Source organism: Prionailurus bengalensis, chromosome A3, assembly GCF_016509475.1.
Source record: "Prionailurus bengalensis isolate Pbe53 chromosome A3, Fcat_Pben_1.1_paternal_pri, whole genome shotgun sequence".
NCBI classification, from domain to species: Eukaryota; Metazoa; Chordata; class Mammalia; order Carnivora; family Felidae; genus Prionailurus; species Prionailurus bengalensis.
The window spans coordinates 109,132,374-109,159,952 of NC_057354.1; the positions used below are offsets into that span (position 1 = coordinate 109,132,374).

Here is a 27,579-nt window from a genome sequence, read left to right on the forward strand (position 1 = left end):
TGAAACAGGCTCCAGGCTCTGAGCTGTCAGCACAGAGCCCGACGCAGGGCTCGAACTCACGGACCGCGAGATCATGACCCAAGCCAAAGTCGGTCACTTAACCGACTGAGCCACCCAGGCGCCCCGGGAATACACTACATCTTAGACATTACTTCTTGAATTCCTTAAGACTCAGCAGAAAACTGTATACACAGTAGGTATCCAGAAAATTCATGCTGAAATGCATTTAAGAAAATAAATGCTTCTTTTGGTTTATTGTTACTAAGGAAGTATGGGAAGCTCAGGAGGCGGCCAGTTAGGTGACTTTCTTCTAGGAAGGTGCTGGGGCTTACACTGGAGCACAGTGGAATCCGGAACATACCCAACACTTGGTCAATTTCCCAAAGGTCCATGTCTGACAGATTTAAAGATGAGCGAAGGGCCTGAGAGTCTTCTGAAGGTGCAAGTTCTGGTTTTATTTCAACTGGTTGCTAGCATATAATAGAAGATAGATTTCTTTAAAACTCTAAACCAACCACCAACCCCAACCCATCACTGATGATTCAATTGTTCAGGAAATGGGGAAGCTCCAGGCTCAACTATGTAACACCAACGTCTTGTGCCAGGTGCACTCTACAGTCAGTCCTCAGGTAAGGCTCTCTTTCCACACTAACACAGCTCTTGTCTCCAGAGGCTTGCTTTCTTTCCCACCCCTTGCCTGGGCTGGGGCTTTCTCTACCCCAAAGGCAGAGATCAAAATTACAGGTTTCTTCCTGGATATTTTGACCTGGCCCTTTAAGTCATATCCTTAGAGACAGCTAAACTCAGACTCAGACTAATGCTTCCCGTAAGCATGAATCTGGGAAGAAAGGCTGGCCCTAACAAAGGTCAGAACCCCCTGTGTCCACCAGCGATCCTGGGAATGCTCTGGCAGACTGAAATGGAAGCAAAGAGGGGGCTTGAATGTGGATACCTGATGTCACATCTTGGCTAAAACTTCTGGTTGTGTGCCTTTATGAGGGTCATTTGCCCTCCCTAAGCCCCAGCTCCTTCACCCTCAATCATCTACCACCTTATCAGAGGTCTGTCGGAGCTCTGAATTGCTGCGCAGGGACGCGGTGGCCTAGGGTAGGGGAGGAGGACAAAGAAACGGAATGAGAGTAGGATCAAAGAAAAGAGGGGCAAAAAGGAGAGAAGAAAGCAGATGGGTGGAGAGATGGGGCCAACACAGCAAGGGACTGGGTGTCCCTTCCAGGTTAGGGTCAGGGCTTAGGCGAGAACCTTGGCGGTTGGATCCCCTAAACCACACAGAGGACAGAGCTGGTCATAGACTGAACCTGTAGCCAGTCACTGGGAAAGGAAATCAAGATCCAGACTAATTATTGTGCAGCTACCCTTTATATGATTTTGATTCACAGGATCACTTGTAAAGCCTCTAAATCTCTCTGGACAGGAGACAGGCTGTTGAAGGGCCCCCAGCCTGGCCCTGGGGGTCTTTACACTTCCTTAAGCGACAGAAAACTTGAACCAAGTGGTGTGGTCATACTCCTCACCAGGCCTCAGCAGCACAGGAGGGAAGTGGGGCTGTGAAGGGAAAAACAATACAGGTTAACACCTTGCCGGCCTGGGTCGTGCCCTCAACCATTCAGGATGGCTTCTGGACTGGTCTCTAGGCCAGCTCTGAGAACCAGTTGCCAATGTAACTGGTTTGCAGTGAGATAAAGAACTTGAGCCAGAATGAAAATCAACTACATTGCTGAGCACATGGTGCTGTAGCAGGACCTTGCTGTGTGGATTCACGTTCTGGGGGAAGACTGCAAGACCGTCTTTTGAGCTGGTGCTTTGAAGAGCACTTTTCTAGGCAGTGGCTAGAAAAAGAAGCTACCAGTAAGCAAATATGAAGAGAAGACAGAGCCATCTTAAAAGCGTGGTCGCAGAAGATAAGATTGAGAAGAGCAACGTTAAACTGAGTAAAGGCTTCGAAGGCACAAAATAGAGATTAAAAAAAAAAAAAAAAGTAAATGCTATGTTAGTAGCTTGGCTCTGGGTTTCCTGTGTTTATCATGACTTGGAGAAGAGAACACATGTGGACTTTTGAGTCAGACAGACCTGACTTGAGGGTTGTGGCCTCTGTCATACAGTGTGACCTTGGACACAACACCACTGAGAAGCTGGCCTGTAGCTTTACCTGATTGACTGCATCAGGCCAGCTCTGGGTCTCCAGGCAGAAGCCGGAGTGCTTGGGATAGACCGCTCCACTCTTGCCCTTCAGCGTGCCATCCAGGAAGTTGCCCGTGTAAAACTGGACCCCGGGCTGGGTGGTGTACACTTCCAGAACCCGCCCGCTTCCAGCATGATGGACCCTGGGGACAAAGCAAATCATAGAGGTACAAGGGTGGAAAAACTAGCAGGGACAGGTAGGAGCTGGGAAGCAGCCTCGAGACAGTAATTAGACCCAGTGACAGAGCAGGGACAAGATACGTGGAGACAAAGATGGGAAGAGCATGATGGGAAACTCTCGCAGTCTCATGGGTGAGGCATGAGCAGGTGGTCCTAAGTAAGGATCTTCCAGTAGCAACTTCTCACTGTGATCTTGGCTCCTCTGAGGAAGGCTCACCCTGGCCAGACGTGTGTGTGTGCGTGCGCGCGCATGCAGGGGGTGGCCAGGCCGCAGAGACACAGTTGTCAGATTACGGAGGAGCTGAGATTCTTTCTCAGGAAGAGCTGATGCTCTCTGCTTGGCCTGGCAAAGCCACCAGCTGTGTCTTTTGAAAGAGAAGAGACGCTTGTCTAAACTGTCGCCCTTCCTTGGGGCTAGAGCAGGCTGGGCTTTTTAGTCAGATCTCCCCCCGAGAACAGAGGTGCTGTCAGTTTCTGCTGGATTCACGGTTTCCTTTTTTTAAAAAACGAGGTAAAACATCCCAACAATGTAGTCAATCGAGGTTCTGGGAAGAGGAGGGCCAGGACTTGAATAATGGAGAGTAGGCAAGAGAGTGTCCTCCAGACTAGAGAGAGAAATGGGCCAGAGGAGAAGAGTGGACTCCATCTGGAAGAACACAGGGACTGGGGCTCTAAGAGAGAGAAGGCTTTTGAAGTTTCCATTAGAGTTGGAATCATTTTCTCTGCCTTATTTAAAATTCATTTATTCTACAGACGTGCATTTGCTATTGCCATGCGTGGGGTGAGGTGCTCGGGCAGAGCTGGGGATGCACAGAGGTAGCAGGAGGAGCCGGGAGGTTAGCGGGGAGGAGAGAGTGCACACAAATGCCTGGCAGGCCAGGCTGCTGGCGGTGGGCGCCCTGGGAGAGGTTCAGCCTCTGACTTTTCCACGCATCACAAACGGGGCTCTGGAAGGTCAAGGAAAGCAGAGCTGACTTCAGAGGAATTAGGGCTTCTAACAAGAGTGGGCCTGAAAGAACAGGCTCCGATGGGGAGAGAGGGAGCAAAGAGAGACAGGATGCCAGGTGGGAGCACAGGGTGGGTGGGGGAAGAGACATGGCAGTGGTGGGGGAGGGGGAGAGACATTCGGTGGTGCTGCTCTGCGGAACAGGAGCTTTGAAAAGACGGGGATGTGGTTATATGGTCCCTGCAGCATAGTAAATGCTATCGAGGTGGCCAGAGGAAAAACTCCTCACCTAGGAGGTGAGATCTCTTCCTCCCTACATAGGCAGTCAGGGAAAAGCACCTACCGTGCACAAAAGTGCTTGTCTTTAGATCCCTTCAGACAGAAATTGTGGTCAAAGCCATGGGTACGGAACTCCTGCAGGTGTTTTCCAAGCTCCACCGGCTTCCTCAGGTCAAAGGCAGTTCCTTGTACTGGAGCAACTTCTCCTGGAGGGAAGGGGCAGGCAGAAGGGCAGGGGGCTGGAGTACTCTGGCCAGGCTTTCTTGAAAGAGGACAGGGACTCGGTTTCAGGGCCTCACACCATGATCCAGTTGTTTCTGCATTTACTTAATTTTTTTTTTTTTTTACTTGCACAGTTGACACACAATATTGCCTTAGTTTCAGGTGTACAATGTAGCGATTGAACCCCTCAATACATTATACTGCGCTCCCCGTGAGTCTAGCTATCATCTGTCACCATCATACAGAGCTATTACAATACCACTGGCTCGATTCCTTAGGCTGTACCTTTTATTCCCGTGACTTATTCATTCCGTAGCTGGAAGCCCAATTTCCTTTCTCTAAAGGTTTTCTTTTGTCCTAGAGCTGTATCATGTATTTTAAAGGTGAATACAAATGCTCAGTTAGTTAACATAACTCTTTTTTTAGGGGTAGAATTACTTTTTCCTTTCATGTGGTCCGATGGGGAGGTTTTACGAACTTGGTTTCTACACTAGTTTCAGGGGAGAGAGGTAGCATGCAAAGTGGGTCTGAAATCTTAGGACGCTAAGAAAAATCAAGAACTTGTACCTTACCTTAAAAAGATTTAAACAAGTGAAAAGAGAACCAACTTTTAGCCACTCAAAGCATTTAGTTCTGCTTTTGTGTATTGCCAAATACTAAAAGAAACATTAATCTCCTATCTTTGGGTGAAAGTGGGCATCCTTTTTTTTTTTTTTAATGTTTTTTTATTTTGACACAGAGGGTGTGGGGGAAGGGCAAAGAGAGAGGGGGAGAGAGAGAGAGAGAGAGAGAGAGAGAGAGAGAGAACCCCAAGCAGGCTCCACACTGTCAATGCAGAGCCTGACAAGGGGCTCCATCTCACGACTGTGAGATCATGACCTGCGCCAAAATCAAGAGTTGGCTGCTTAACCGACTGAACCACCCAGTTGCCCCGAGGGCATCCTCTTAAATTCAGAGCTGCTGTTCAGAAACATAGTCTTCCTGGTACATGAGGACTGGAGTCTGTAAGTTCACACAGAGCTGTGAGGATGCCTGGGGTCCAAAACACCCAAGGGGAACACAGAGGCCTGGTCAATGCCATTCTAGCATCTGGTGTCCATTATTCAACTAAGAGAGTTTGGTTGAACAAAAGAATCCTTCTCTCACCAGTCAGTGTTAGGAAAAATTAAGTAGCATTCTTTTTTAAAATTTTTTAATGTTTATTTTTTTGAGAGAGACAGAGCACAAGCAGGGGAGGGGCAGAGAAAGAGAGAGACACAGAATCCGAAGCAGACTCCAGGCTCTGAGCTGTCAGCACAGAACCCGATGTGGGGCTCGAACCCACGAACCTCAAGATCACGGCCTGAGCCGAAATCGGACACTCAACCGACGGAGCCACCCAGGTACCCCAAGTAGCATTCTTTTTGAAGACATCCTTGAAAACCATCTCTTTCCTTTGCCTTGATTCTGCTTATATGAAAAAGAACTTTTGAATGGGGAATATTTGTACATGTAACCAATTTTAAAGGTAATGAAGTTAAAAGGTACAAAATACTATACAATGAAAAAAATCTCTTATCTTTGTTCCCTGAAGATCTGGTTTCCTCCAACAGAAGCAACCACCATTACTTGTTCCTCTCGCACCCTTCCAGAGAGAATACAAGGATATCCAAGCATGTAAGCGCACACCCATGCACACACACAGCAATATAGCCTGTTTCCACCTTAATCTTTCCACTCAATTTGTCTTCAAGGTTGTTACTAAATTTATTCCTGCGTACTTCATTAGACAATTCTATGTGCCAATTCCTATTTCTATTTTTCCTATGATAATCTACTTACTATTTGTTTTCTGGTGTCATAATTGCAAATTTATATTTTTCTAGAAACTTTATGCATCCCATCTATATTATTTTCATTTATTGGTAGAGTCAAGGAAGACAGTAACTTATGATCCTTTCAATTTCATCTCTCTGTGGTTAGTTGCTTATGCTCATTTCTTTCTTTCTTTTTTTTATTTTTTTAACATTTATTTAATTTTGGGAGACAGAGACAGAGCACGAGTGGAGGAGGGGCAGAGAGAGAGGGAGACACAGAATCCGAAGCAGGCTCCAGGCTCTGAGCTGTCGACACAGAGCCTGATGCGGGGCTCAAACTCACAAGCTGTGAGATCATGACCTGAGCCGAAGTCGGATGCTTAACTGACTGAGCCACCCAGGCACCCTGCTTATGCTCATTTCTAACTTTGTGCATTGAGTAGGTAGGCTGATGCTTTATCTATTTTTGTGGGTTTTTCCCCCTTCCAATGAAAGAGCTCTTGGATTTATGCATTAGTGCTACATTTTTCCTCCTCTTTTCAAAATTAGAATTTCTGCTTTTATTTGTATTAATTTTCATTTTGTTCTCTTGGGTTTATTTTGTTACTCTTTTTTTAATGTTTTATTTATTATTATTTTTTTTAAATTTAATGTTTATTTATTTTTCAGAGAGAAAGAGACAGCACAAGCAGGGGAAGGGAAGGGAGAGAGGGAGACACAGAATCCAAAGCAGGCTCCAGGCTCTGAGGTGTCAGCACAGAGCCTGACGCGAGGCTTGAACCCACGAATTGTGAGATCATGACCTGAGTCAAAGTCAGAAGCTCAACCGACTGAGCCACCCAGGCACTCCTAATATTTTATTTATTTTTGAGAGAGAGAGAGAGAGAGAAGGGGAGGGGCAGAAAGAGGGAGACACAGAATCTGAAGCAGGCTCCAGGCTCTGAGCTGTCAGCACACAGCCTGACGCAGGGTTTGAACCCATGAACCATGAGATCATGATCTGAGTTGAAGTTGGACACCTAACTAACTGAGCCACCCAGGTGACCCTATTTTGTTATTCTTTTTCAAATATCTTGCATTAGATGCCTAATTCATTTATTTTCACATTTTTTGGATTAGTCAAAGTATTTAGTGCTTCAATGTTCTTCTGAGCAATAGGCTTGATATCACATGTAGGAGTTTCCGTTATATATAATGATAACACCATATTCCCATTTATTATATATTCTAATATGTATTAAGTAAATATTTCCATTATACTTAATTATGATATATTATTTACTTATTTTCTAGGTATTGCTAGTTTTAGGGTTTGAGTTCCCTTTTGATCCAAGAATTAGTAAGAGTTAAAGCATTTCTAGGTCAAGCATTGACTGTATTACTCGTATTTTGTGAAATTACCTGAGGTTTTCTTTACGGTCTCAGATATCGTGAATTTTTATTGTGAATTTCATCCTTTTTTTTTTTTTAAGTTTATTTATTTATTTTGAGAGAGAGTGAGAGACAGAGCAGGGGAGGGGCACAGAGAGAATATCCCAAGCAGGCTCTGCGCTGTCAGCGCACAGCCTGATGTGGAGTTCAAGGTGCAGTTCATGCGAGGTCATGACTTGAGCCGAAATCAAGAGTCAGAGCCACCCAGGCACCTTGTGAATTCTGTCCTTTATCATTACAAAGTGTCTTGCTTTCTGTCCTGAGATCAGCCTTTACTGATGTTAAGACTGAGACCCCCTGCTTTCATTTGGCTTTTATTTGCTTGGTTTGCTTTTGAAATCTCATGTTTTCAACCTTTCTGTACGACTTGGTTAATACACAGCCTTCCCTTGGGGTTTCCTTTGTGATTCAATCTGAGAGACTATTGTTTAATAGAGGCGTTTTATGGCATTACTATGACATATACATGTTCTAAGTATCCTTAGTCTGTCATTACATTTTATGGTATGCTTTTTGTGTTCATGAATTCTAGTTGTTTACTTTTTGAAATCTTTTTACTATATGGTGTGTATATATGTGTCTTTCTGATAAGTGAGACAGTTTGTAATTTTGTTTTAGTGGTAACATCTTTATAGAAGAAACTTCAATATAATATACATAACCCTCTGTTTCTTAGAATTTGCTAAGCTTCTTCCTCTCTCTCTCCTCTTTGCTACCTGACTTGGGTTTCTGCATCTTTCAACTAAGAATCCAAGTAAAGTCACTTTGTTTCCCACTAGATGGTGCTAGAGACACAATATAAAGAGCGTGCTTAAACCCTGATCAGTTTTGGGAGAATGAATAGTTGTTTTTTTGGGTCCCTCAGGCCATTAGGCCAAATCCTGGATGGTAGTTACTTACCTGTGTGCTACTGTCTTGTGAAGTTTGGGTGACCAACCACCTCTCACACCGATTTTTTTTTTAATTTTTAATTTTTTTAATGTTTATTTTTGAGAAAGAGAGAGAGAAAGAGGGCCAGCAGGGGAGGGGCAGAGAGAGAAGGAGACACAGAATCTGAAACAGGCTCTAGGCTCTGAGCTGTCAGTACAGAGCCCAACAGGGGGCTTGAACCTATGAACTGTGAGACCATGACCTGAGCCAAAGTCGGAGGCCCAACAACTGAGCCATGCAAGTGCCCCTCACACTGATTTTTAAAAAGGCAAAATGTTTCCTTATGAAAAACTTAGTCCGGGAAAAAGCAGCAGCTGTTTTCATGGGCTCAAGAAGACTGTAGTCTTACCAACTCATATTCTGAGTATTAATTTCTGTTATGCTTTCCTCCCTAACTTTATATGGTATTCACAATATTTAGTTCCTTAAAGCCCTACTTGACTCAAAATCTGACCCTTATGACAGTCCCAATGTAATATTGCACAAGTCAGTCAAGATTACTTATTTCTCTTGACTTCAAGGTAAAAATAAAGTCATGGAATGTTCATGAATGAGGGTTCTAGGGTCTATTTCAGGTCTGTTTACCTGATACTGAGCAATCTACAAATCAATGTTAGCTTTTCTCTCTGTAAAATGAAGCTATTATTTGCTGCCTATACATGACATGGAAATACTCAACAAATGAAATACTTGAATGGTTTCAGGACAATGGCATAAATAAACAGGCCAAATTTGCGGATGCATCTATAACACAAAGGAGAGCCTAGAGAGGGGGTAAGACTTCGAGAATGGCAGAGAAACCCTGACTTAAAACTGAGAAACTTCTAAATGAGATTTTTACTAAATGAGAAGAAACAAAGAGAAAAGGTTCCAATCTCTTTCCAGCCTCACGCCCTGACCTGTGGACCTCATGTATCTATTGATCAGGCACATGGAAAACTTTGGAATTTGTCCCCCAGATTCATGCCTTCTTTGGGACCTTTCTCAGAGCTTCAATGTCCTCTGTGTCCCTGCTTCCCCCACATCCTGGCAAAGTTGTTTAAGAATACTTACTCTCCAATGCCACTTCCTCTGAAGGATTGTAGCCTCCACAGCTAGAACTAATCTTTTCTTTTCTTTTCTTCCCCCTTACCCCCCTGATCTCCTTTTCTACTTTGTTCCTATCACATTTTGAACATACTTTCTTCAAAACATTTGTTGTTGTTGTTTTTTTAAATTTTTTTTATGTTTGTTTATTTTTGAGACAGAGAGAGACAGAGCATGAATGGGGGAGGGGCAGAGAGAGAGGGAGACACAGAATCGGAAGCAGGCTCCAGGCTCTGAGCCATCAGCTCAGAGCCTGACGCAGGGCTCGAACTCACGAACCGTGAGATCGTGACCTGAGCTGAAGTCGGACGCTCAACCGACTGAGCCACCCAGGCGCCCCAAACATTTGTTGTTTTAGGACATAACCATAGGATTATATCAAGCTCCAAGAGGGTATGAATTGTGTCCTTTTTATCTTTGTACCTTCTGAGCATGAAGCGAGCCTTCACTTGATTGAAAGATGGATGGATGAATGAAGTAGAGGCAGAAAAAACAGGGCCAACTGTGAATGTCATAGCATCCTGTGACAAAGTCAGAAAGATCTAGAAAAGGCCTTAGGAATTACCTCATCCAGTCCCCTCGCTTTGCAGATGAGAAGACTGGGACCCAGACAGGTAAAGGGACTTGCCCAAGGTGACACATCTCCATAGTGTCAAAGTCTCCAGGCCTCTCACCCCAGAGTGACTTGGTAACAGCCTTTTCCACCCCCAAGCCTTCAAGTGTTCGTGAGTTCTCAAAGAATTTGGAAAATCAATGTGCTGTTATTCTAATTTTGGTCTATCTGCATATGTGACTTTGTGCTTTGGTGCTAAGAATAGAAGACATCAAAATAGTGCTCTCAGCAACGCTGAGTGTACAGAAAATTGAAGCGGAAATGGAAAGGGTGCCCTCAGAGAGGATGTCACATCACCAGACTTTGGTTTTGAAGCCACCAGAAAGCAGAGAGAAGCTGTTTTTTTGAAGAGAATTTCTTCAGCTACTGAAGGTTGGCTGAGTGTGCATTAAGGCCTGAGCAGCAATGCCACATGCCTGGCAGATGATGGGCTCTGACCCAAAGATATGAGGTTACAGCTCTGGGGCAGACGAGCAGCCTGAGGTAGGTAGCATTTCTGCTTCCCCATTTCAAGGAAAGCCTGACTGCAGGCATCAGTGCAGACCCACCCGGGGTTACTGTCATGAATTTAGAGTGAGATCAGTCCCTGTAGGGTGGCAGCTATGGAGGGTGTGGTGGGGGGCAATGATCAGGGTTGGAAAAAAAACACACAAAAAAACAACCAAACAAACAAAAAATAATCAGGGTTGGGTTTGTTAGGAGAACAGACAGAAGAGGGAGACGGTGAGGGAATGGAGGACATATGCAAAGAGGTGATTCCAATGACAGACTTCTGATTTAAGTGGGTGGGGAAAGAGCTCATGAGCAGGTTAGGGGCAGTGAAAGGATGGTAGGATCAAGGGACTGCAGGTTCGTGTGGCATCAAAGAATTGTTGGGGCTGAAATAGACACCTTAGGCAGGGACTATAGACGGCTACAATAAGAGGTGGTGATAAAGTCAAGGGTATCACCCAATGACCATGGAAGTGAGTAACTGAGAAGGTTGGTGGACAAGATCATTGGAACAGAGGATGTCAAGAAGCTGAGAGATCAGAATATCAACAGCTTGGATAATGAAATAATTAGGGACTATGACAAGAGTGTGTTGGAGTGACAGCCAGGAATGAGGTGATGTCTGTAGATGACCTCAACAGATGTGTCACTCTGGCAACCACAGCTGCCCCATCCTTGCAAGAAGACGATGTAGACCTCATAATTGGAAACAGGACTCTCTAACATTCCAGATTTCCGTCACAGGTTGTTAAATCTTCCTCTCCCTATTGGCATTCCTGATAGAATTATAATTACCTGCCTTCTGGCAGCAAAGGAAAAACGCACTGCCTTCATGAACTCCATCTGCCTTGATTCACATCTCTTATCTCACATAAGGGGTTTTTATACATATTCTATTATATAGACTTTGGCCTTTTCCCCATGACTGCTTGTGGCAGGTTGCCCTTTTCAAAGATGGCCACACCAGTATGTATCCCATTCCACAGGCTCTACTTATAATGTGATGCTGACATTCCATCACTGAGAGATGGAGTCTTTGTTCCCTCCCTTAAATTGGGAAGGACCTTTGTAACTGCTGCAATGAATAGGATGTGGCACAAGTGATACGATGTGATTTCAGGGGTCAGGTAATAAATACAAAGTGGTTTTGGCCTGGCCCTTGCTCTCTCAGGATATTTGCCCTTGGAAGTCAACCACCATGTTATAAGGAAGCTCAAGTCACATTGAAAGGCCATCTGTGGGGTGTTTTGGCTGATAGCCCCAGCTAGGCCCCGAGGCAGGAGCCAGTATCAACTGTCAGACATGTGAGTGAATGAGCCCCAGACATCACATCTAGAGACAAGATATGGCCTGTCTAAATTCCTGACCACGGACACAATGAAAGAATATATATTAAGTGTAGAGTAATTTATTATATAGCAATAGACTGGTATACTGCCTTAGGATGTTCTCACCTCTTGGCACTTAACTAGTCTTGACAGAAGGTTAATGAGGCCCCCCCACCCCCGTGCTTTTATTACATAGTCATAAGTGACTTTAATTGGTTCTTCCTTAAGAACACTAGTCCATGTGGGGGCACCTGGATGGGTCAGTTGGTTAAACGTCTGACTCTTGATTTCAGCTCAGGGGATGATCTCACGGTTCGTGGTTTTGAGCCCACATCTGCTATCAGCACAGAGCCTGCTTGTGATCCTCTCTCTGCCTCTCTCTCTGCTCCTCCCCTGCTCATGCTCTCTCTCTCTTTCTCTGTCAAAATAAATAAATAAACATAAAAAAAAAACACCCTAATCCTTGCAATTGCTTTTGAGTGGGGAAAAAACAAATACAAAGTTGTTAGTTCACGCATTTTTGAGCATCTTTTATGTACAGGCATGAACTTGATCTCAGGGAGCCTAGAATCTGGTGAAGGAGACAGATAAAAAAATTAATACGGACAGGAGAGTATGACAAATGTGATGAGACTGGCATCCAACGGGCACTGGCAGAGCAGGGAAAAGCAGTCCCCGGTGCAGCCATGGGGGGTCTGGAAAAGTTTTCCAAAGGTGGTGACAGGAGCCTAATCATGAAGGATTAAGTTGGGACTGGCCCACTGAACAAGGTGCAGGACAGAACAAGCATGGGAATGAAGTCCTCTCACCTGTGAAGTTGAGATCTAAAGTGTAGGCACAAGATGCATTTATATTACACATATCCTGTAGGCTCCCAGCTCTGACTTAAGAAATAGAGTGTAGAAGGTAAATTAGTCCTTTGAACTCCCGATCGGACAGAGTCCAGTGAAATGGTTTCTGTAACATCTGGGCATGAACACTCTCTCAGTGTCTGAGGAAATTCACCTGGGGTGAATTTTAATTCAATGCTTTCAATTTCTCATCATCACAAATAGCTCTTTTCTCTGCCTGATGGCCCCAGTGCCCGACTCTCTGAGGAAATGAACAGATGGTCACTGCAAGAGTCACTGAATCTCCACATTCATTCATTTTTTGGCGACCTTGGGTAAGTTTCTATGCCTCTGTAAGATTCAATTTCTTTATTTATAAAATGGAGCAAATAGTGGTATATACCTAAGACACGTATTGTGAGGTTAAATTGAGAGAAGGATATGAAGGAAGTCCTATCTCTAGGGCAGAACCTGCACATAGTGCTCTCTGTTATTTACTTGCTCTCTCTCTCCAGAAACAGAGAAGAGAGAGAACAATGATTCATTATAGCATAAATCATTGATGCATAAGGAAGGTGCATATCTGCCTCCGGGGAGCATTGCAATTTTCATTAAAAAAGGATTCAGGGTTTTTTTGGTTTAGTTTTGTTTTTTGAAGCTTCCTCTCTCAGTGATTTTTAATCTAGAGCGGTACAGTCTTCAAAATGTTTTTTTTTTAATTTTTTTTAAATGTTTATTTATTTTTGAGAGAGAGAGGGAGAGACAGAGTACGAGCAGGGGAGGGGCAGAGAGAGAGGGAGACACAAAATCGGAAGCAGGCTCCAGGCTCAGCACCAAGCCTGATGCGGGGCTCTAACTCACTGACTGCAAGATCATGACCTGAGCCACAGTCGGACGCTCAACCGACTGAGCCACCCAGGCCCCCCTCAAACTGGTTTTTGAGTCACGTACTCCTTTGAGAATATCGTAAAAGTTATGGGCTCTCTCTCTCTAGGAAAATGCATACATACATAAAGAATGTTCTCAGAACCTCTGAAGACCAGTCATTCAGGACTGGTTAAGAATCCCCGATATACAGGCTGGTGAATATATTCTGCCCAGGCCCTACTCATCACCAAGCAAGTTGCCCTCTCATGATCTGATACTGAAATGCACATTTGGAATATCGTAGTCACATAACGTCAGGTGTTGGGTCAAGAAATGTAGTCTGGGAGTCTACTGTCAAACTCCTCCTATAGCAATGTGACAAAGGCTTTGCATAATCCATCGGGACCTCCTTCTGGACTATTTATGATTCCTCCATTCCTGCAGGATGTGCAATAAACTAACATGTGAAATACACAGGAGCTTGTCTTAATCTGAGCACATCAACAGCTTTCAGAAAGTGCAGGAAAGTGAAGCATCAGAGAAAGTGGAAATTGCCCCTAACGGCAGCTCAGAAAATGGGGCTATAATTAGGCAAATAGTGTCGCCCTGGGTTATATTGGGTATCAGGCTTCACGATCACCAATTACTGTTATCAACCTCCCAGGGGCATCTTGCTCACTTGTTTGGCAGTCAAACTCAATAGATGTTAGAATGGATTTTAAGAGTCAGGCAGCCTGGATTTAACTTCTTTGCTGTAAAAATTTGTGGAGGTTTCTTAGCTTCTCTGAACCTTGCTTTCCTCATCTGTAAAATGGGTATAAGAAGATTCTGACAAACATGGGATTCTGATAAACAAAATAAAAGTGCCCTGCATCCTACCCAGTCTGCAGGAAGTACTCAGTAACATAGCTGTTTTTACGGACAGTGGCCAGCAGTGATAACAGACAGCATAGCCAAGGGAAATTTGGCTCCAAACCCTGAGTTCACCAATAACTTACCTGCTTAACTGTGTGCAGGTCAACTAACCTCTCCAAATGTCTGTTTCCTCAACTGAGGCATAACTGAAGCATTACACACCTATTTCAAAGGGCGGTTAGGGGCGCCTGGGTGGCGCAGTCGGTTAAGCGTCCGACTTCAGCCAGGTCACGATCTCGCGGTCTGTGAGTTCGAGCCCCACGTCGGGCTCTGGGCTGATGGCTCGGAGCCTGGAGCCTGTTTCCAATTCTGTGTCTCCCTCTCTCTCTGCCCCTCCCCCGTTCATGCTCTGTCTCTCTCTGTCCCAAAAATAAATAAACGTTGAAAAAAAAAAAAACAACAACAAAAAAAAACAAAGGGCGGTTAAATGAGTGACGACGTGTACGTGCTTAACTCAGTGGCTGGTACATATTGAACACGCAGAAATGGTGGTGATGGTGATGATAATGCTAATAATAGTGGGTAATCCTTATGGAGCTCTTATGAAATGCCAGGACTTGATGCTCTACACACCTTACATGTATTACTGCATTTAATCTTCACCACCAACGAGGGAGGTCCAATTAGTACCTTTACACATGAAGTCTGCAGAGGCTGAATAAATTGTCTAATGTCACAGAGCTGGATTTAAACCTAAACAGTCAGGGTTTGAGTTCATGCCTTTAACTACTTTGTTTTCCTGATTATAACGTGTCAAAATCAGTCCGTCTGTCTGTTTGTTTGTTTATTTATTTATTTATTTATATTTTTAAGAGCTATTTATTCATTTAAGTAATCTCTACACTCAATGTGGGGCCTGAACTCAGGACCCTGAGAGCAAGAGTTGCATGTTCTACTGACTGAGCCAGCCAGGCACCCCAAAACTGGTCCTTTTAAACAGCACTTGTGTGTTCAATGTCATACCAAGGACTCACTTCATCAAGGTCAGAGGCATTTTCTATTTCTGGCCGAAGCTTCCTCACCTGTACCCATCACTTTTCATGGCATCCGGGGGCGTCCATTGCCCAAGAGAAGGTGCATTGCCCAAGAGCAGGGCTGGATGTTGATCTATGAGAACTAAGGCTACTACCTTCCCCAAATCCTCCTGGATCCACCAGGCTCAGTCTGCCAATGATCCCTAACTCCTCTAGCCTGAGAGGACAGCCCATCTGCCTGACCACACAGAGAGTGTTCGGGGTTTGCTGGCTGATTTCAAAAGGGGAACATGTTGGAGCAGAAGAAGTTTCCTACATGTTGTTTTGCTGCTTCACAGTAGCTTGGGCAGGCCCCAGCGACAGCGGCGTGATTAGGCAGCCCAGGCTCATGGTAGACCCATGGCTTCCTGCTGTCCTCCACGAGCCATGAGGATCCCGCTGTCATGGTTCACAGGAAGCCAAGGAGAGTACCAGGGAAGGTGGCTGGCATCCTGACACCGAAAAAGGTGGCAACTGAAGACAGCCAAATTACTCTAACAGCCCAGGGTCAGAGAATAGAACCAGTAGGGAAGAGAGGAAAGAAATCAGTCCAGCCTTTCTGGTCAACTGGCAGAGTGGGAGGGCTAGGAAATGGCTTTATGTGGGGGATCTAGCCCCTGTGATCTCCATCAGTGCTCCCTTTCTTGCAAATAACTCCAAATAAACCTCCGATTTAAGTTTCAAGGCACGCCCCAATCTCCCTTCTAATGAGACCAGTGCCCCAGGCTCCCCCTGTGCAGAAATATTGACCACCACGACTGCTCAGCCTCCTGTGGTTTAGTCAGGACATAGAAGGCCTGCATTGGTACTAGTGGAGTCAGAAGGAAGGGAGCCTTGAAATGCAGGGCCAGCCTCCTAGGTCTCATTATCTGCAGGACGTGGTCATTATCCTCTCTGGGATGTGTATTCTGCAGACCCTGCATTCGACTGGGTCTGTGCATCTGGCACTGCCTGGAGGGTCAGTTTCATAAACTATCCACTTAGGAGCTGCCCTCTCTCTGTTCTGGGGAGAATCCTGGAATGGAGACCTGGAAGGCAAGATGAGGCATGCTCACTCAGAGCCAAATACAGATATATTCAAATACAAATCACTCCCAGGCTACCCCCTAGGCTTCTCTGACAGGGTTACAAGGCTGGTGGCTTGGGGAGCTTTGGGAGACGGAGACCTGCACTTCAGGGAACAGAAGCTGCAGGGAGTTGTCACGTGGTCTCTGATGTGTAGATGATCTAGATGAAGATATGGAAGGTATTCTCATTAGGACAGACAACACGAAGCTAGGGGGCAGACCCACTTGGGATAACAGAACCGGGAATCCAAAGTAGGGGTAAAGCACGCATTACAAGATGAAATTTGTGAATAACAGCAATAGATAGGGTTCTGCACTTGGGTCCGAAAAACCAAAAAAACAAAACAAAACAAAACACACCAAGAAACAAAAACAAAAACCAACTCTACCCTGGGCACAAAACATAATCTTCTGAGGTTCCATTTCCTTACTTGTAAAACTGGGACAACATAACCTTTATCTCGTGAAGTTGGCATGAGGATTAAAACAATTGCTGTGGGCAGGATGCCTGGATGGCTCAGTCATTAAGCATCTGACATCAGCTCAGATCATGATCACACAGCTCATGAGCTCGAGCCCTGCTTTGGGTAAAACACGAGCCTCACTTCTCTCCCTCTCTCTGCCCCTTGCTCACTTGCACCCTTTCTCTGTGTCTCTCTCTCTGTGTCTCTCTGTCTCTCTGTCTCTCTCTCTCTCTCACACACACACACACACACACACACACACACACCAGTTATTGTGACCAAAGCCCTTAGCACAGGGATGATGATAATACTCATGATGGTGATAACTACCAACGACATGACTCTTCATTAAGTGCTTCACACCTAGGCAGTCTGGTTCCAGAGCATGTGTTCTTAGCTATCATATTATACTAACTCTCATAAATGTTAAGTCTGATTACTACAATTATTACTGACTAGGGAGATGCAGCTGAGCCACAACATGTATGCAAATGACTTTGAGGATGTGGTTGGCAATAAGTTCGACAGGAGTCACATAAAGAGTGTAATGAGGTGGTGACAGTTTTTGATTGCTGTTTGCAGTGTGGGCATCACAGGTGGAGAGGCCCTGGACGTGCAGAGGCAGAGGAGAAGGGCCAGAATGGCCAACTCACGGCATAAAAAGAACAGCTGTGCCTAAAGAAGAAATGACTTGGGGGCAACATGACGGCTACCTTCTAAGGCCTTGAGTCTGATCTATAGGGACCCAAGAAGTAGGCAAAGTGGGGTCAGATCTAGGTAGACGGATGCCAGCTCGATTTCAGGAAGGCCTTTCTGATGTGCTGGCGCAGGATGGACAGTGAACACCCTGACCCAGGCGCACCTGAGTGCCCGTGGGTACCACAGTCTGGGATCCAACTACCGGACAGAAGGTCTTTTCCAACTGTGACCTTCTGAGGCTGTAGGTCCATTGGCCCATGTGACAACCATAAGGAAGCAGGTTGTTTCCTTTAGGGACACACTGTGATCTCTGGTTATTTCCCTCCTCTTTTAAATCAAACTGCTAGCTTGTCTCTTCCAGGGAGGCCATTGGCTGAGAGCAGCGCTTTGCAGAATGACCCGTAGAAAGGCCTGGAGGTGGGAGGATAAAGTGGGGAAGGAGGACGGGGAGTGAAGGTAGCTCAGGGGCAGCAGGAGGACAGGAGGGTTGTTGGGGCAGGAGAGGAGAAACGGGGGCCAAAAAAGGAAAAAGTAACTTGAGGCTATACAGATCTCTTTAGAGTCTTTTTTCTTTTAAAGTTCGTTTTATTTATTTTAAGAGAGACAGAGACAGAGACAGTGTGAGTGGAGAGGGACAGAGAGAGAGAGAGAGGGAGAGAGAGAGAAAATCCTAAGCGGGCTCTGCACTGTCAGCACAGAGCCCGATGCATGCCCCAGTCCTACGAACAGTGAGATCATGACCTGAGCCCTAACCAAGAGTCAGACACCTAACGGACTGAGCCACCCAGGTGCCTCTAAAGCCTTTTAAACAGCTATAGAAAGTGTGGACCCAGGACCATCACGTGGGGCTTGTTAGAAACAGGACCCAGAGGTCCCACCTCAGACCCACTGAGTCAGAATCTGCCCAGCGACAAGCTTCCCAGGAGATCTCTGCATGCATTAAAGGTGAAAGGCGCTGATGTGGAGAGCGTCTAAGGGAGACCCAGGCTCAGATGTGCTTACATTCATCTCAGTTAAAAAAAAAAAAAAAAAGGTGGAGAGGAACTCGGGGGCCATGGGAAGAGCGGGAGCCTGGTCTCCATGGGGACGGCCCAGCTGTGCTTGCAGCCCAGCTGCTCCAATTATGTCTGTTTCTTTATCTAGCCAGCCTCGGAACAGTCAGTCAAATCTGCATAAGGAAGCCGGCGGTAATGGGGCTCGTGGGCACAGGTACTCATCTGACACCTAATTAAGCCATCTTGGTATATCATCTCTACAATGCCTGTTATTATTTTAAGAAACAACATAAAGAGAATGATAATTAAAAGTAACACCCCCGGTGGGAATTTTGTCTCCATTCCAGTGGTTGGCAAGTAAAGCACCCTGGGTTTTTTTTTTTGTTTTGTTTTTTTTCGGTTTTTTTTTGAGGTAACATTTCTATAAATTTTCACAGAGCACACAACCTCAAAGCTTGTCTCTGCTGCAGTTTCCCCCGATTTCTCTGCCAATGCTTTGGGTTTCTGGCTTCGTTCCACTGCTGTTTCCTTTCTTTTTTTCTTCTCCTTTTCACTGAGCGTTTTCTGATTTTACTTGAACTTGCAATGGGGGAGGGGAGGGTGTATTGCTTCTGGATATTACATGTCATCTGAAGCATAAAATGCTAAACCCAGCTACATGTTGTTTTCAGGTGAGAAGGCAATTTTACACTTCACGGTTGGGCCCACACGAGGCATTTTCATGCAGGGAAATTTTCCATCCCAGACTCACATCAAGATGGCCCCCAGGGATTTGCTACCAGTGGAAGGTTTGCCCGCTGTCTGTCTGCAGCCTTCCCGCATGGGCATTCTTGATAGACCTGTTCTCCAGAGTGCTGCTATCTACCCCTGGTCTTCAGGTTCCCCTGACATAGCGTCCATCAGGTCCCTGTGTCCTTTGCTACCTGCCTGGGTCCCATGTCTACGACTTGAGCCACTTTGGTTAGTAACACTCTTACTGACCTGCCATACACCCTGTCCTCTTGTCCCTTGTACCAGACCAAACCCCACCTTTGGATCATCCCACAATCCACCTTCTCTGCTCCTGACGTGAATCTGGAGAAAACTCCCAGTAGCACCAACTGAGGCCACCACCGATTCCTGATCACAATCCTCACCTGGCATCCTTTGACAAACACTTTACTTGTCCTCAATCGTCTCCTTTGCCCCTAAAAACCCTCTTCACCCCGTCTTCTTCCTTTCACAGATTTCTGAAAGTGTATCCAACACCAGCGGCTCCCATGAGCTCAGTAGGTAGCTTATACAGATTCCCAGGCCCCCCACTAACAAATCTCTGAGGTGGGGCCTGAGATTTGTATTCAAGAACGCTGTCTTCATTGGGAACTACTCATCGGCCTATACTCCCTGACTTTCCTTCCTCACTTTCAGTGGCTTCTCCAGCTGTCACAGCCTGGCTTCTACCCTCACCACTCTGTGAAATGAGGTCAGCAGGAACAGCCACGACAGCCCGCACACTCCCAGGTCTCCCCAGAGAGACTACTCTCTGGAGTACTGATGTTCTTGGTCACTCCAAGACTTCCGGCCACCTCCTCTCTTCCTTTGCCTTCTACCTCTGACCATCTCCCTCAGCGCCTTTTGTGTAAGCTTTTCTTGCACCTTAAATACTGGCGGTGTTTTCACAAGTGCATCTCGCACTCCTTGTTGCTAGATCCTCAGAGACACTAAGAAACTTCTCGAAGCTCAAGGTGATCTTGAGAAAGCCTCCTCCTACCGTTGCCTCTTTCACTGTCCTAACTACCTCAGATTCTTCACTGCCTGTGAGCTTCTCAAGGGCAGAGACTGTTCAGTCATCTTTCCATGGTCAGTGCCTCAGGAAGCATGTAGCAATTAGGAGGCACTCCATAAATGTTAGCTGAACTAAGTACAAGTCTGCTCCGAGTACTCGCGTGAATCAGCCTTGGGCCCATGGTGCGAAGCTCAAAGTTACCTCTCAGCCCCTTCAGAATGGGGTGACCTTGGAGGTATGAATTAGAGCCAGCCCCTGTCCAGACCTGGGGTGGGGAGGGGTGGGTGTTAAACAGCAGTTCTCCAAAGGTGGTAGTCAGAGCTCTAGCAAATAACATCTCTTCTGGCAAATTTACTTGTTGTTAGTCTCAAATGTTCATAGGAATGACATCATGCCTGGCCAAGTGCTAATTTCTAAGCTTTCTTCCTGCCAAATTTCCACCATGCTGGCTCATGCTTGCCAATCTCGTAGCAGTGATGTGTTTTCTAGCAGGGAACACAAGTATTGCTTTGGGAGTTATTCTGGAGCCTCATAAAACTGTTCTTGGGGCCCCTTTATAGGGAAGGATTCCATAACGCACCCGGTTGGAGAGTGTTATTGCTATCAGGAGAAGTCCTTACAGTTTCTGTAGTGAACATCCTTGAATACTGTCTAGGATGGACCTGTCATTGAAGAAACATCTCTAACTAACACCCCATAAGTTCCAATATCATGTTTCGGGTTTTTAGCGTCATTCAAACCCTTTCCTGAATAACACCAGTCTTATTTCTTTGAGCACAGGACCTGTACTATATTCATGGCTGTAGGTTCTCCACACAAGCAGGGCTTGTTCAGGTTCAACACTGCTTCCCTGGGGCTGGCATAGCACCCAGCATATAGCAAGTACTTGGTGTCAGTTGGTGATGGAGAACGGAAAAAGAAGAAACTTGGGGAGCAGACTCACAGCTGGAGGTGCTTGTCTCCAGAACTGTGGAGCTGAAGGTGACAACCAGGACACCATGCTCTGGCTTCCCACTTACAGTGAGGCCCCAGGGTTCCTGCCTGCTCCTACCCTCCATGGACTGATGGCCAGGCCTGGAGTCTTGACGGCACCAAGGGCTGGTGGATATTGAAAGGCAAGTTCATTCATCTGGTCAGGCAGGAACTGGAAAGCTGCCCATCCAACCCTCACCCCTGGCTGCTGTTTCTCCTCCAGACGGAAACTTGGGGAAGTTTCTTTCCTTCTGGGTGTGCCGTCTCCTTCCTCTAGCTAATCTTCTAGCTTCCTTCCAAAACTGTATTGGTGATGAATTAGCAAAATAAAAAAATTTAAAGCCACCCTGAAGATTACAAAAAGAAAAACATACTACTGCTAAATCTCTAAAACAATGGCTGTCTTTATATACAATGATACATAGTAGGATAACCATAAACTATCATTACCTTAAGAGAGGAGAGAAGACCAGACCCTCTGTGGACCAAGGTGATGTGATCAACTCACACAGGGTTTTACACAGAATTTCAGGGGCCCGTGAATCCCCTGAAGATCTCTCATCATCTTCCCAGACATACACGTATGGACCCTGGTTATGAATATCTAGGTTAGAGATTCCACGGGGTCAGTAGAAACTGACAGGACCTCAGAGTTCAAGTGATGTGACCCTCATCTGATGAGAGTTAGCAGATTAGGTATGAGGCCCAGAGAGTGTTCCTGGCTGACTCAAAAGAGCGCACAGCTGGTGGACAGCAGAAGGGAGACCTTCACCTAGGTTTTCTGAATCCTGGTCACCCTGCAATATTGTGTTAATATGCTCTGTGGAAAACAAATGTCAAGAAGGGAGAAGAATGGAGAGAGACTGAGTATAGGGAAAGGAAGGAATATCTGTTCCTAGAATGTACAGACTGGCTACTACTGGGTTTCATTTTTGTGTTTGGCAGAGTTTTCCAGCTTCGAGCCAAAGAGACCAAGCCTGAAGCTCCCTTCCAGCCCCTACTTCAGACCTGTAACTGAATCCTGATAGGTCATCTCAGGCAGACCAGTGAAGGGGAAGATAAGAAAGGTGAGCTCTGGGCATGTGGTCAGCTCTACACAGTGTCTGTCACTGCAAAAACCCTGGAATAAAAAGAAGCTATTGTTTCCAGGAAATGGGGAAAAGATTTCTAAGGAGAAAAGTGTAGCCTTGAGGAAAGAGTAGGGGTTTATGCAGCAGAGAAGGGGGAGTTGGGTGGTCCCTGTGGGTGGGGGGGTATGAGTGAGGCATGCTGGGAGATGGGTCTGGAAAGCAGCTGGCATGTGGTCCTGGAGCCACCTAAAAGGTTTTTAAGCTGTGGAGTATCAAAATAAGATTTGCATTTTAGATAGATAACTTTAGTAACCAGATGGAGGATAGATCTAAAGAGATTCACTCCCCACCCCACCCTCACCCCCAGTTAGAGAGCTATTTTCCAGATTCATTTGTTCAGTCATCGATCCCAATTTGGTGAAACTCATAATATAAGCCAGGCACTGCTCCAGACAAGAAAAGTCAGTATAGTCAGGATAGTGACAATGGAAATAGAACCATATCATCAACAATACATATTGAGGAGACAGATTCCAGAAATAGATAGAGGAGTTAAAAATCAGCAGGACCTGATGAGTAACAATGTTGGGGGGTAGAGGGGGGACACTGTAAAGGAAAGAGGAAGCATACTGATGGATGGTTGAAAGCAATATTATGGATTTTTAGGGCAGTGAATACTCTGTGTGCTATCATAATGATGGAGAGATGTCATTATACGTTTGTCCAAGAGTGAACCCCACTCTTCAAAGTTCAAACTATGAACTTTGGGTGATGATGATGTGTCAGGGTAGGGTCATCAGTTGTCACAAATGCTCCACTCTAGTGGGGGATGTTGAAAAAGGGGGGGTGCTGTGCATTTGTGGGGGCATGGAGATATATGGGAACTCTCTGTACCTTCTACTCAATTTTTCTGTGAACCTAAAAGTTCTCTAAAAAAACAAAAAGGTTTTATTTTAACAAATCGGCAGCACCCGATGAGTAATGATACTTGGGTGTGGGGAAGTAGCAGGAAAAGAAAGAAGACACATTCTGATTCAGGTTTGAAACTAATATCACGTCCAACATTTTAGAGTCATATCAAATCTAAAGGAATTTTCTGTAAGAAGTCCAGAATGATTAAAACATGTAGATAAAAACAGTCTCCATTTGCACCATCTCTGAACCAGGAGGCTACTTTAGAATTCGTTATTTCTCCGGGGCAGCGGCTTAGCCCCGCCCTAGGGAAGTGATTATAAAATTGGCTGAATTGTCAGTTGAACCCCGAGGGTGAAATAAAACACAAAGGTTTTGCGGGGCCTTTCTCCACAGCCTCATGGTAAGCCTTTCCTACCAGCATTCTAATTTTGTCAAAACGGGGTTGCTTTCATGTAATTTTAGAAGGCGCTTTCAAAAACCGAGAGCTGCAAGAACAGCAAGTGAACACAGATGGGCTGGGGGACAGAATGGGTTGGGTGAGTTTCTATAAAAATAAAAGGTATCTTCTCGAGAGAAAGAATAAGACAGAATTTTACTAATGTTACTTTAGAGGCAAAAGGCCTAGTCAAAGCATTCTTTTTTTTTTTTTTTTTTTTTTTTGCTTTCTTAATTCCTTATCTACTACTGCAAATAAAGAACAGCAAAATTAAAAGGGGGGGGAAAAAAAAGCTCCGTGCTGCAAATGCCTATACAGACACATGCTTGGTTCTGCACAATGTTGTGTACATGATAATATCTTGCTGGGCAGGCTGTGCCCACACTGCCTCCAAGTCTCACGATTCTGAAGACAAAAAGAGGCTGTGTAATATTTACAACCCTGGGAATGAATTAATCCCTTGAGAAACAGAAGGCCTGAATTTTCTCACCTGCTCATATTTAGGGGGCTTAGTACCCGAGCAGGGCTCTGGGGACCAATTTCCTCTTGTCGCCACAGGACAGGACACTAGACTCAGGCCCCAAAGCTAAATGCCTGACGTGGCAGCCCAGAGATCTGGCACTGGAATGTTCTCTCTGTGGACATCGATCATACACTGGTCCTTCCTGGTAAATGTCTTCTAGAATTTCCACTTTTGGGAAACGACAGGGACAGTCCTGATAACAACAAACATAAACATACACTCAGGAGGACCTGGAGATGTCCCAGGAACAGAGTGTGAGCCTATCCTAAGTAGTGCCAAATGTTTTACAGGGTGCAATTTTTTAAAAATTCTTTTTGTAATGTTTATTTATTTTTGAGAGAGAGAGAGAGAATAAGCAGGGGAGGGGCAGAGAGAGAGCAAGACACCGAATCAGACCCCAGGCTCTGGGCTTTCAGCACAGAGCTCGACAGGGGGCTCGAACGCATGAACGGTGAGACTATGACCTGAGCCGAAGTCGGAGGCTCTACCGACTGAGCCACCCAGGCAGGCGCCCCCTTTTTTTTAAGTAGGGAAGAAAAACTGCTCGGAAGAAGCAAAGCTAAATTAACTGCTGACATGCAAACCCGGCCCGACAGCTTAGCTGCAGACTTTGCTCTTGGTCTATAGGTGAACCATCTCTGCAGAAGCCTTTCTGTTGGTGCAGCTGTGGCGTAAGAGAGGCACCTGTGCGGAAGGACGCCGTGCCCCAACCCCCACTGCCGACTCCAAAGTGCCCAGAACTACATCCAGAGCAGTAGCTTCAGAAGTTAGGTGTGGATTCCACTCTTTCATTCAAAATATTTTCTTCTTCTTTTTTTCTCCCCCAGAAGAAAAGCAAAGATGCTGGAGTCTTGCAGCCTAACAACACACGAGGGATATTGTTTGCCTGGAAGCCTCCAGGGATGGCAAAATGGCAGAAATTTTCAGTGGGGAAAATGTGGGGTGGGGGCGTGGGGGTGCTAAATTATTTGAATGGGACCCTTTGAAGGCTTCTGCTACCCCTACACCGGCTGAGGCTTTCCACTGAGCTTTGGGAAAAGGCTAGCTTTTCATAGCAGAGCAGAGAAAGGGGGAGAATGAAGGAGGCACGTAATGCAGGCTGTTGTCTTCTGTGTTTTACTGACTGAAAGGGCTGAAGACATTTTATATGCTCCAAGTTGCCAACAGGAAGAAAGGGAGCTCGAGATTCTCAGAGGTCTGAGGGCCCTGCCTGAGGTAGAGGTCTAAATGGAGGCTATATGTTTAAGACAAGGGGATTTCATGATATGTGCTTGCTTTGGCTCCCTAAAAGTGTATGCCAAGGTATCCCTTTCCTTTCTGTGTGACAACACCAGATCAGTAACAAACAAAATGGAGGATAAGACTCCACCCCTCCCCCAAACACACACAGGGGAAGGTCCCCTTTTACTGAGTACCTCAGCCACAGTATTACAACTGCTGTAAAAGAAGAGGTGCTACTTTCTCATGACAATGGGTTTTCCCTTCACCTGAAAAATTATTTACCGAATATCTATAACCAAGGTGGAAAATCACCTGCAAAGTTTAGACCTACATCAGCATTTCCCTCAAAAGTAGTTTTTATAAAGGGCAAACAAAAAGAAGGAGTTGAAAGACAAACACAAGTATAAATTAATAGTCACAAAAGGAGGGGCTTGGGACTATCAAACACCCTTGTATCACAGAAAGACTCAAGCTTAGAAGCAAACCTGGGGGACTTGGCAGAAAGTTCAGAGGAGGCTGGATAAATGAAGCTCAGAAATTACAATTTGTCAGATGAAGCATTTGGGACAAACCTGCACAGAATTCAAAGAATGATCTGATAAAAAACCTCATGGTTAAAATGTTGCTTCCTGAGCTTCCTCCTAATCCACCACCATAAATTGGTCATGACAAGATTTTGCAGATGAGAAAACCAAGAACCAGCAGGACAAGAGACGTGTCACCAAACAAGGTACTATGTTGCAACAGAGCAATGACCTCCGAGATTACTGAGGGGCACAGGAAATAATTCTGAGCTTTTTTTTTTAAATTTTTTTTTAAATGTTTTATTTATTTTTGAGACAGGGAGAGACAGAGCATGAACAGGGGAGGGTCAGAGAGAGGGAGACACAGAATCTGAGACAGGCTCCTGGCTCTGAGATGTCAGCACAGAGCCCGACGCGGGGCTCGAACTCACAGACCGCGAGATCACGACCTGAGCTGAAGTCGGCCGCTTAACCGACTGAGCCACCCAGGCGCCCCAATAATTCTGAGCTTTAAAATGGACTGTTCCTTTCCTACATTCCCTTCCTGGTCAGTCTAACATGGCCAGGCACTTCTACTCAGTCTCTTTAGTCTCAGGAAAGCCTCTTATGCAGGCATCTTTGTCTTCCCTCTGTCCCCCATTTTTCAATATAATTTGTTTTCTGTTTTCTATGCAGAAAAATCAAAATAAATTTAAGAGAAGGAGAAACAGGGAGGAAAAGAGAGAAGCTGTGAGACTACCTATATGAAAGGTAGACAGGAAATGAGAACACTCAACTGTCAGAACTTCTTTTTTTTTCTTTTTGGCTTACTTCCCATTTCTTGACTACATGGTTATCTTGGCTATCTATATAGTCAAGAAATTACTTTTCTTTCTTTCCTCTCCCCCCACCCCCCGAAACCTTCTTGACATCTAACCACACTGTAGGGTCTGTAGAGTACAGGTCTAGTTATAAGCAGGAATTTCAATACCAGTCTACCTAGGTTTGAATCCCAGCTTTCCACCACTTGTTAACTGCGTGATCCCCAGTTAAGTTACTTAAACTCCTTGTGCCACAGGGTCCATATCTGTTAAATACAAATTAACAGAACCTACCTTTTAGTATTCTGGCATGGATTATCATTTATAAAGACTTCTCTGAAATACTAGCTATTATTATCATAAACCTTCACCTCATCTCACAGATAGACAAACAGTATCTTCCCTTTTCTCAATTCAGCACAACCACCATCTCTAGATACTGTATATCAATTACCCAGAACTCGTAACAGAGCATGGCTGGTCTAACGGGTTTCTTGTAGCACGTCTCAAGGAAGTGGCCTTGTGGTTCAAGTCCACTTCTGGCTGAACATCCGGAAGTTTGAGACTGGACTCAGGTACACCTGTGAGTCTGCCCTGCGTGGAGCGGCCTTGAACTCCAGGCCAGCCGAGGGTCATCCAGAGCCACCCCAGGGATTGTAGCTGCACCAGAGCCTGGTGCAGATCCGACATGGCTCCAGCCAACCTCTCCAGGCCCATCGGTTTTCTGCTACCAAACACGTGCCCCGAATGCTCCAGAAGCCCAGTGCTGGCCTGGGGGTATTCCTGCTGTTTCCTGCTCTCCTTATTCTTATTCATCTCTATCCAGAACACCTTTCTTCTGGTTGCCTGGCAAATTTCCACTTGCCCTTTTGGGTTTTATTTAACTCTCATCTCCTCTATCCAGGGGTCCCCAGACAGTGCTTTCCCTCTATAACAAGTGTCTGAGTTCTATCTATCCTGATATTTTCCAGGTTAATGGATACTATTCTGGCTGACTCTCC

General features: G+C 45.4%; 1 protein-coding gene and 1 long non-coding RNA gene across 3 annotated transcripts in view; one reads left to right on the forward strand and one right to left on the reverse strand.

The window, feature by feature from the left end:
* Nucleotides 1-428: 428 nt before the first annotated feature.
* GALM (galactose mutarotase) overlaps nucleotides 429-27,579 on the reverse strand; it is a 114,593-nt gene continuing 87,442 nt past the window's right edge. For both annotated transcript variants that reach the window (XM_043604134.1, XM_043604133.1), the window contains exons 5-7: nucleotides 3,669-3,810; nucleotides 2,168-2,342; nucleotides 429-1,563 (exon numbers count right to left, since the gene is read on the reverse strand). In XM_043604134.1, coding sequence (XP_043460069.1) covers nucleotides 1,486-1,563; nucleotides 2,168-2,342; nucleotides 3,669-3,810 — 395 coding nt within the window. In that variant the 3' untranslated portion in view covers nucleotides 429-1,485. The remainder of the gene's footprint in view (nucleotides 1,564-2,167; nucleotides 2,343-3,668; nucleotides 3,811-27,579) is intronic.
* LOC122497246 lies at nucleotides 11,951-25,658 on the forward strand. The gene is made up of 3 exons (XR_006301064.1): nucleotides 11,951-12,667; nucleotides 22,035-22,156; nucleotides 24,861-25,658. It is a non-coding gene; the product is annotated as an uncharacterized LOC122497246 (long non-coding RNA).